Below are 10,341 nucleotides of genomic sequence, written 5' to 3'. Positions count from 1 at the left end.
TAGAATATTATTACCAAGTAAGGACAAGACCATGTACATTGGGGGGACCTACAACTACAAGGTCCCAGTACACGAGAGATATTATTTACCTTATGACTTATCCATGACAAGGGCCAATCAATACATTATCAATGGAGCAATGGGTATTTAACTATTAAGTTGTACCTGAATGAATGAGTATTGATTAGAGTCTGACCATCGAGTGCAGAAATCCCAGAAAGAAAATAATAATAATAATAATAACTATAAAACTCACACCCACTAGCTTAATGGAGCATGCAAATTAGCACACACGAACCTTTCAAGGGACTGGAAAACAAAAATTGTTTAGCGCACATGTATATCAATTTCAGCCAAGCAAGCTATATAGCTCAAATTGCTCATCAACACCAAATTGAACACAAGCCATATAGCTCAAGCCAGATTACCATGGATAAAAGTAAAACATGGATATACAATATATATATATATATATATAACTGAACACAAAATTGAGGCATAAACATTTCTGCACTCTAGATAATTACTTCACAAAGAAGTATTCACAAAATAATCATAAAACAATTACATTAGCACCTTCACACTGATAAGAAGTTATGAATTGTAAATTATATTAAGAGGCTTCAGAACAAATTCGCTACTGCAAGCTCACCTCTTTAGCTGATACCTATCATAGTCATACTCAATTCCTAATTAAGATAATTCCTCATTTGAACCCCCTTTAAATCATTCGTAAGAGTTCTTGGACAATTTCAGACATTGATGGCCTAAATTCCGGCTCTTGCTGCAAAAGGATGGATATTAGGTGACTTATAGCTCTAGGCAAACAAAAATGTTTTCAATTCACAGCTAAATTGAAATGCAAAATATATATTACAAACTCAAGGTAAGTTAGAAATATTTATGATGAAAATGTAGATTTCTTATCAGTTCCTCAAAAAAAAAAAAAAAAAAAAAAAAAAAAAAAAAACAAGTTAGATTTAACTAGACATGGCAAAGGCAAACGAACAGGTTGGGTCAAGTTCGGGTCGGGTTTGTGGGTCAAAATGGATCATTTTTAACGGGTGAATTGGGTTGCCGGTCNTGGAAAAAGTCTTCAATGTTAATAACTCACCACCAAAATGCATGTAATTACTAATTTACAACTTCAAAAAGAGATAGATCTTTAGGAGCACTAAAAAGTATATATTTTAAGTTTACAACACTAATAATATCATTCCCACAAAAGAAAGAAAAAAAATACAAAAAAAACCTACATGTCATGGACCATGTTAAGTTATCAGCCTCCTTAAGTGCACATGTTCTATGGTGAGTGTCTGTGTCTTTTGTGTGTTAGCTGGTTAGTGGTTTGTAGACTACAACTACAAGAGCACACAGTTTTGTTTTGTCACATTTTTTTTAGTTTTGTCAAATTCTCAAAAAAACAAATAAACATAAGTTTTGTCTTGAGTCTTAACTCAATAACTCATAAAGTAGTGTACATGTTATTGTGTTAGTAGTGTTAGTGTACTAGTGTGAAGTGTCTAGTCAAATCAAATGAGAATTGGCAGAATTGCTTTCTTTTTTTTTTTTTTTTCTTTTTTTTTAATAAATAGTTGTCTGTGAACATGTGATCTATTGGCTCCAGCTTGACATGCTTTGTGCTTTATGCACCTATCAACCCGTTTTTGCTTCAGGTCTAAAAAATCAGGTTCGAGTCAGGTATTTTTTTGGGTCAGATCAGCAAATTCTGACCCGTTTTGCCATGTCTAGATTTAACTTGTGCACCTATAGGGAATTGCATTTTTCTTGTCAAAAAAAAAAAAAAATCTGTTTCTCCTATACATAAACAATTATGGAAAATTCGAAGGGCTGGAGAAAGTACAGATAGCACTGCAAAGAGTTCATACAGAACTTTAAGAAATCCAGAAACACCCCGGTATACTAAGTGTGCAGAAATAGCCCTCACCTGTACACATGAGGAAATAATATCAGCAAAACGTGATAACGATTTCTTAGGATATGCTCCTTTTAGTGAGGGATCGACCATCCTTGCTAATGCATCAATATCATGTAGCTGAGGAACTGCCCATCTAACCAGAAATTGCTCCCCTCGAGGCCGTGACCTGGACACTTTTTTCAGTGAGAACTGGGAAGAAATTTTTAGCTGAAACTCAATTAATTCACATAACTGATGGACAAGTTCTGTTGGGTTGGTTTTAGATGGGAAAAGATAAGTCCAGAACACATGCATTCTCTTATTGGGCTGCTAACCTGTCAAATGACTTCCGTCCAGTGAGAAGTTCTAACATTACAACTCCAAAGCTATAGACATCGCTTTGGTAAGTATAACTTCCCGAATCAAATTCCGGGGCACCATAACCGTAAGCAGTGAGAAGTCGCCCAGACAACTGACAGTAAATACACCATCATCAACTACACGTTATATAATTATAACAAGTCACAGATTCACAATTCCAGCTTAATTTTCTGTCAAGCCTTACCAAATAAAGGTTTCATATGTTTTTGCACAAAATCCATGCACTTTTCAGCTAACAAACAAAAACTAATAATAACAAATTGGTCAGTTTCTACAATATTCAAACTATTTTCACAATATTGACACATCTACTACTCAGAATCAGGACAATATCTACTTATTCATTCATTATGGTACATCATATCATAAAAAAGATATCACTATTAGTTTTTTTTTTTTTTTTTTTTCACATATTAAAAGATATAGATACACTCTTGACAAGTTGGTTGATGGCTATCTCCCCTCTCCACTAAAACTGATATAGTTCAGATTCAAAACTCATGCAAAAAACAGGAAAAGAGGAAGAATACAGCACTCAGCAGCCACGCTCTGCAGAACACGAACTTTTGGTGAACCATGTTAGATCTGCGTCCCTTTCTATTTTCTGCTTGTTATATTTTTTTTCCTAGGTGTGAACGAATAACAAAGATCTACTGAGATAAGCATTATATTAAACTTCCTACCACTTGGGAGCCTTAAATTAATTGGCTATACATATTTAAAGAAGTTCCAAACATACAAAGGCAAGGAGCATCAACTTGTTCCTGTCCTAAAGCCCAGATATTGGTAACCCCAATCACCCCCCCCCCCACCCCAAAGGAAATGATTTCTTTTCTCTAGTTTCATCTCCCAAAAGATCAACATCTAGCAATTTCATATTTCTTCAGCATCTTTGCCACAAAGTTTACAGTTTGAAATTTTTCTAGAATTGTTCAATAGCATTCCATCAATTTTCTAATCAACAGAGCTATAAAGCATAAAGTTGGAATCACGTGGTTTCAATAACAGTTACAAACATCAGTCAGTAACAATAATTTGTAGCACTCTATATGAACAAAATTAAAATATCATACACACATAATTACCTGACTCGCTGAACTAGACGATAATAGAGGAGCCAAACCACAGTCTGAGACACATAATTCAAGCTTGTCATCTAGGAGAAGATTGGCAGACTTGAAATTTCGGTGAACAATGGGTGGTTGACAGATCTCATGCAAATACCTATACCGCAAAAAAGAGGAAAAATCAGTTTCTAATTGACCAAGCATGAATGAAAGAAGATTTCCTCACAAAAATGTGAAACCTACAAGTTGTAATCTCCTCGGTCAGAAATAAAAGAAGTAACAAAAAAACTTGTTTCTGAGCTCCTAGCCCAACATGAGCATTCAATATAAGGAACTAACAAAGTTCATATCTCAAGTTAGTTTTCCTTATTTATTTGTGAATTAGTTGTTCAACTTACTCCAGGGCTCTTGCAGCTTCGAGGGCCAATTGGATGCGTGTTTTCCATGAAAATTTCTTTTGAATCTCATCATCATGCAGTGCATCATGAAGTGTCCCATTTCTGCAATACTCATGTACAAGTAGCCGCTGGCCATGCTCAGCACAGTAACCCACAAGCTCCACAATATTAGCATGGCGAAGTTTAGAGATACTAGAAACTAGTTCAAGAAAATCCTCATCACTCTGCTGCCCGGAAACTTTAGTGTCCAGTTTTTTGATTGCCAGTAGCTATAAAAGAATTCAGAAATGGGGGATTAACAATTAGGATCTCAAATAAAGATGTGTGACTAGATAATAGAACCAATGAGAGGAAGAGAGAGGGCCGGGGGTTCAGGGATAGGTTATCTCAAGCATACAAGATATACTACATAACTGAAAACTTGGGATGTAGTGGTAAGTTTTTTTTTTTTTTTTTTTTTTTGGTGGGGGATTGTTTGGAAGAAGAGACAGCCTTGCAGGTGTTTGCTTTCACACTTAGAGGTGAAATTGCTAGAGAACTCAAAAATAATTTTACTTATGAGGATGAAGAAGAATCTACCATATTACTTGAAACTTGGGGAAATAGTGATGGTTGGGAGGATGGATAAAGGGACTACCTAACAGATATTTATTTTCACACTTGGGAGGTAAATGCAATTCAAACTTCAAAACTAATTTTCCTAAAAAGGATACAGAAGATGAAGAGGAAGGGGGGGGGGGGGGGGGTTGGGGGGAGACAACAAATACATACATGAGAATCTAACAGCCACACCTGGCAAATTAGTTCTTATTAAGTTAAAATAATCTTACCTTTCCATCAGGCATCTCACCCCTATAAACACTACCAAGCATGCCTTCACCAATAAAATTTTCATGAGAAAAGCTATTTGTACACTGCTGAAGCAACGCAACAGTGAAAGCTTTTGCAGAACTTGCATTCGGACTCTTAGAAGGATGTCTACTTGAAGTTACTTTGAAAGGTACCATCGGTTCCACAGAGACCTTCTCAGAAGTAAAAAATGGAGGAGGTGGTGGTGGCAAGAACTCCATATCCATGCTGCTAATGTCTGAATCATGATCCCTCTTGGGCAGTGAAACTGTAGGTGTGTTTTTCACATCTACCTCCTGTTCATTCTGAAGCTTTGGAAATACACCTCTTCTTCCATTGTTTTCAACATAACTATCGCTCGGTTTCGCAACTCTCCCTCTTGGCACTGCTAAAAATATTCAAATGACAATTTTCATTTAGAACAGAATGTAAGAGATAAGGAAATTCTAACCAAGTTAAAAAAATAAGAATGGACAATAAAAGACATACCTTTCTCCATTGGATAATTTTGCTGAGGCACCGATTCTGTGTATTTAGGCTTTTCTCTAGAGGCCTTATAGGTACCGATATCATGCCTCTTAGTATTCTCTTTCTTTTTCCTCCCTTTCTTGCATCTAAACACACAAAGACACAGCACCAATGAAAAAAGTATTGAAGCCCCTATAATAGAAATCCAAGTCAACCTCTTGGTAGTGAACACTTTCCCAGCTCTAGTAGACTTTGATATTTCTGGGACAGAAGGTCCAATTGCTGGTTTCCCAGGGGCTTTTTCAGCATATGGTGCAGCAGCAAGAGGAGGAGCTGCAATCGTAGGTGATGGAATAACAGTAGTATTGAATGGATTTCCATCTTTTCTGCAAGATAGAAGCTATGGTTACTGAAAGAAGCAAGGAAGTTTAAATTAGGTAGCATAATGTATGATGATAAGATGGACCCCGGGCATGCAAATTTAAAGCTTTGTTTGGATTGCGTTTTTGACTCGCGCATCTGCGTCTACCGTCCTTTTTTTTTTTTTTTTTTTTAACCAGCGCCTCTTGCACTGTTCATGGGATATGAACAGTGCATTAAGGCTTATCTACAGTATTTTTTGTGTAAACAGCAACTCAGAAATTATTTTTTTATTGTTTTCAGTTATTAGTTTTCAGCAAAATAAGCGGTATCCAAACACACACTAAGTTTAAGACATACAATTGGACTTTAATACAGAAAATGGGGATATCAAGTAATTATTATACTACAATAGTAATACACTATTTCCTCAGAAAATTCCAGTCAAAACAAACGAAAAAAATATTCATCTAGGTTTTGGAATTACATATCAGTCTATGTGATTACTCATGCTCTCTTCTATGATCTTAAATAGAATAGTAGGCATTTATGGCTGCATTACTAAGCACTAGTTAGGTAAAACATTACCATTCCATACTAGCTTAAAATCCAAAAAGAAATGGAAAAAAAATTAAAGAAAGAAAGAAGTATCATGTTCTACATCAATTAAATAGATACTGTGAGAGAAGCACTAGCATTACTAGCTCCAGGATTTGGCATACACAACAAAACCAAATCCATGTTAAAAGGCAAATCCAAGCCTTACAACTAGTTCCAGGATTTAGCATACATGACAGATCTAAATCCATGTTAAAGGCAAAAACAAGCCTTACAATGTGGCACGTGTATATAAGGCGCACACACACACACCCCACCTGAAATTTGGAATACTCAGTAATTTTGCAGGTATAGGTCCAGAGAATAGATTGTTCTCTACGTTCCTGCATAGCAAGTAAGAATTTGTGAGTTGCTGTAGGCAGCACATAGTTCCTAATAGAATCTCTGAATCAAGATCAAATTCTGGAATACGAATTTTGCAAAGAAAATATTATGAAATGTAAAAATAAAAATCAAAGTGGATGAAAAAAGGGTACAGATCCTGCAGGAGAAGATCCTGTAAAACATCAAGGGTCCCAATGAGTTGATTGTTCTGCAAGTGCCTGCATAGAAATCATAAAGTTAAGGAATTATCATGTATAGTAAACATACAAAAAGAAATTTTATTGAGATAATTACTCACAATGTGGTAAGAGATGACAAATTTCCCAATGAGGGAGGCAACTGACCACTTAAATTGTTTCCCGATAAATCTCTGCACCATAATATATGATCACAACCATGAACATAGACCCAAAATACAAAGGAAAAGCTATCTGAACCGAAAGAAAATGGCAACAAGTCCGTCAAACCAGTAAGCTTTTGAAGCACCTGTTATTCCTCCAGTTAGAAGGTTATTATTTAGCAACCTCAGGAGGAGAAAACATCCCTTGAATAAACAAAAGAAAATGTTTAGCTCCAAACCAGTTTGGAGTTATCTTACTTCAACCCATTATGTGGCAATTGAAGAGACCATCCAAGTGTAGTTTTAGAAACAAGATTTTTTTAATGAGTCATATGACTTGTTTAAATAATACACATGAACAAACCATCCATGTGCAGTTTTAGAAACATGACTTTTTTAATAAGTCATATGACCTATTTAAATAATACACATAAATAGTCTTATAAATCACCGTGTAATACCAGTTTGGAGCTAATCTTTGTCCATAAAGAAATAGATCAAAATGAAAACAAAAAAATAAATAAATAATACAACATTAATATGAGCAAACTTTGACTTACAAGTAAGTCAATTGGCTGGATGAGGACAAAGCATCGGGGATGATTCCAGTGAGCTTGTTAGCTGAAAGAGAACTAAACAAGGAAAATAAAATACAAGATTGACATAAATTTAGGATATACTAGAAGCATATTAGTGGGAAAAAATAATTTGCTAAATCAGCTTTCACATGGATACAAAAAATAAATGAGTGTGAAACATACAGGTTCCTGATGGTGGAAGGAAAATACGATGGAATAGTCCCCCCAATATGGTTGTTGCTTAGATCTCTGCCCCATGATGTAGCACAAAGCTTAATCAGATTACAGACAGATATTTAAGAAGTTGAACAAAAGCAAGCAGCAATGTGATTTGATGCTTCTGCCTCAATATGCTCTCGCATGTAATGAATTTATGCGTAGATCATTCAATTAGTAAATCAAGTATTTTATTGCTTAAGCCTTGAGAATCACAAAGTCCAATAACAGCCTAATTTGTGCCATCAGCCTTTTGGCAATGACAGAACAAGTGAAACTATAGCTCACTTTTCAACAAATAAGTTCCCTTAGAATATTGGAATGTGAGATTTGGGTGGGGGGTGTTATTTACTTAACATTTTGACAATGACAGAACAAGTAAATATGAAATTAGAGCTTTGAGACAATGTTAACCAAATTGAATTAAAATAATTTCACCATTACTCACTCAAAATTATATGAAACTAACCTTATGATACATGTATACATACATGTTATTGAAAATTACAGAACAAGTTAGACACATACATTGCCAAGATCGATCCAAAGTCTCCCAAACTATCACCCAACTTTCCTCCCAAATTTGTGCCACTAAGGCGTCTGTAGACCAAGACAGGTTAGAAGATCAACTAAGGAATATAACTCTATTATTGACAAGAGCTCGAAAGCGAGAGAATCAACATACAATTCTGTTATGTTCGAGAAGACGCATTCAACACCTTGCCACTTATCCCCACAAGGGTCTCCTCCAACAAGAAGCCAACCAAGAAGTGGAGGGTACTCAAGAGCAACATATAAACTATTGATTGCCACAACTGGAAAATAAACAGACACAGAGAAATGATTAAAACACAGCTCCATAATTTTAACCCTTATGTTCTGGGCCAACAAGTTATAACCAACCATATTAAAACTTCCTATATCATACAAGTCTTAAAATTATATTGAGAAAAGGCAAGCAAATACAAAATTTAATACTAGCAAATCTAACTCTAAGTTCAGTTATCAGAGAGAATCAAGCAAATGTTAATCAAAGAAGCAACTTTCAATCATTTTCCTTTTCACATTCCCGAGAACCAAACGCACTAAAAAAGAACACTGTGAACAAACATAAATAGAAAAATGCGATTTTTGCTCTTTACCGTCGGTTGGGTCAGTGAGACCAACACAAAATGTGGCAGTGAAAATCAAAATCAGCCCAATACAGATCCCAACAGATAGACCCCTGTTCATGCAACCCATTGCCTCAGCAGAACCCACTTCAAAAATCCCTGCTTTCTTTTTCTCTCCAGAACCAACCACCAAATCCCTCATTAAAAAAAAAAAAAAAAAAAAAAAGGAAAAGAAAAAGAGAAAAAGTTGAGCCCTTTAGACCTTAGAGCCCATAAAACTGAAAAAAAAATATATATATATATATATATATTAAAAAATAAAAAATAAAAATAAAAAGAAGCTCTAAGGTCTGAGAAAAAAAGGTGTCTTCTCCAGAAAGATAATTGAACAACGATGAAGAAGATTATAGGCGAGATTAGAAAGACAAAAATGTAAAGAAAATCAAGGATTTTGAAAAGTTTTTGCTAAGAGAAAAAAAAAAAGTGTATATATATATATATATTTCAAGTTGGAACAGTGCGAAACTTGTTGGGTTTCGCCGAAAGCTGACTAAAAAAACAGTGAATAGAGTTTAGAGGGAGACAGCGTTTTTTTGACGAAAGAAGGTAGAGGGGAGAGAACTTGTTGGGCTTCGCCGAAAGCTGACTAAAAAAAAGTGTTTAGAGTTTAGATGGAGACTGTTCAGTGTTTTTTGATGAAAGAAAGTAGAAGGGAGACAGCGTTTAAAACTTATTCAAACTCAAAAGCGAGAGTTTATAACGTCTATTTTATATAAATATATATATATATATGTGACTAAGTTTAGTTATAAAATTGTTATATCTTAAACTTATAATTTCATTCAATAAAATAGATATTATTTTATAATTTAAAATTTTAATAATTAAATTACATCTTCTTTATACTCTTAATGCAATTGTCAAATTTTATATTAATCGGATATTATTTATTTTATGATCTATAAACTTATATTTTATACATAATTTTAAATTACAAAAATTTGTAATTTAAATAATACTTTGATGATATAGCTATTGAATGGAAGGTATAAGAACAAGATGTAATCCAATAATAGATTTGTCAAAATTTACCTCTAATAAAAAGATATTAAGTAAGATTGTAACTTATAGTAACAACTAATTTTGTAACTAAACTTTATCCATATAAATAATAAATTACATTTTCTAATTTCAACCTTTTTTTAACTCGTGGTCTTCAATTTTCTTTTTCAGTCCATTCTTTTTTAATATAATTCTCAATTTACAAAAGAAATACGTTCAAGTACCCATATCCATATAGTTGGGGCATATACTGTATGTTGCAGCCATCAAGGTCAAACGTTGGGAGGATGATAATGAAAATGATAGAGTTGAGCAATATAGAACAAAAGCAATAAATAGAAAAATACTATATTTATAATATTTTTACAATACTTTTACAAAAAATCCTAAGCAGGAGGTTGGTATTACTTGTTATGGGTCGATAAAAAAATAATTTAAGTTGTAAATTCAAATTAGAACCAATAACAACTTACTGCCTATGATTTGTTGTTACACCTCTCAAAGAAATATGTTCTGTTATTCAAGATTTTACTACCCCTACTATCGTGGCTCCTTTAATTTTATGCATGCCTTCTATTGGTGGAGTTCATCAGATAATTGTATTTTGGCTCGCCTGCTTCATATGGTGTTCTTGATATTCCTTTGGATAT

General features: G+C 34.2%; 1 protein-coding gene across 3 annotated transcripts; it reads right to left on the bottom strand.

The window, feature by feature from the left end:
- Positions 1-491: 491 nt before the first annotated feature.
- On the bottom strand, positions 492-8,875 carry LOC112030102 (protein STRUBBELIG-RECEPTOR FAMILY 3). Of its 3 annotated transcripts, none has more exons than XM_024062784.2 (15): positions 8,660-8,871; positions 8,203-8,332; positions 8,046-8,117; positions 7,485-7,550; positions 7,284-7,355; positions 6,682-6,753; positions 6,536-6,601; positions 6,317-6,382; positions 5,103-5,467; positions 4,595-5,001; positions 3,765-4,033; positions 3,385-3,523; positions 2,254-2,390; positions 1,949-2,105; positions 492-784 (listed from the first exon to the last, which is right to left on the bottom strand). In XM_024062784.2, the coding sequence occupies exons 1-15, from the start codon at positions 8,829-8,831 to the stop codon at positions 722-724; spliced, it is 2,253 nt and encodes a 750-aa protein (XP_023918552.1). In that variant the 5' UTR covers positions 8,832-8,871; the 3' UTR covers positions 492-721. The 3 variants fall into 3 exon arrangements, with proteins under 3 accessions (XP_023918552.1, XP_023918553.1, XP_065616785.1); XM_024062785.2 differs by having other exon boundaries at positions 4,595-4,998; XM_065760713.1 differs by lacking the exons at positions 492-784; positions 1,949-2,105 and adding an exon at positions 2,484-2,545 and having other exon boundaries at positions 2,278-2,390; positions 8,660-8,875.
- Positions 8,876-10,341: the final 1,466 nt, after the last annotated feature.

Source organism: Quercus suber, unplaced genomic scaffold, assembly GCF_002906115.3.
Source record: "Quercus suber isolate HL8 unplaced genomic scaffold, Cork oak 2.0 scaffold_379, whole genome shotgun sequence".
NCBI classification, from domain to species: domain Eukaryota; kingdom Viridiplantae; phylum Streptophyta; class Magnoliopsida; order Fagales; family Fagaceae; genus Quercus; species Quercus suber.
The sequence above is the reverse complement of the archived record's forward strand: the minus strand, read 5'-3'. Positions and strand labels throughout refer to the sequence as shown.

Bases quoted from the DNA above. Each gene is read 5' to 3' on its own strand.
- LOC112030102 (XM_024062784.2), bottom strand. From the start codon at position 8,831: ATGAGGGATTTGGTGGTTGGTTCTGGAGAGAAAAAGAAAGCAGGGATT. The intron at 8,333-8,659 runs GTAAAGAGCAAA...TTTATTTTCCAG, and splicing joins TCTCACTGACCCAACCGACG to TTGTGGCAATCAATAGTTTA. The intron at 5,002-5,102 runs GTATGTCTTTTA...GAATATTTTTAG, and splicing joins AAATTATCCAATGGAGAAAG to CAGTGCCAAGAGGGAGAGTT.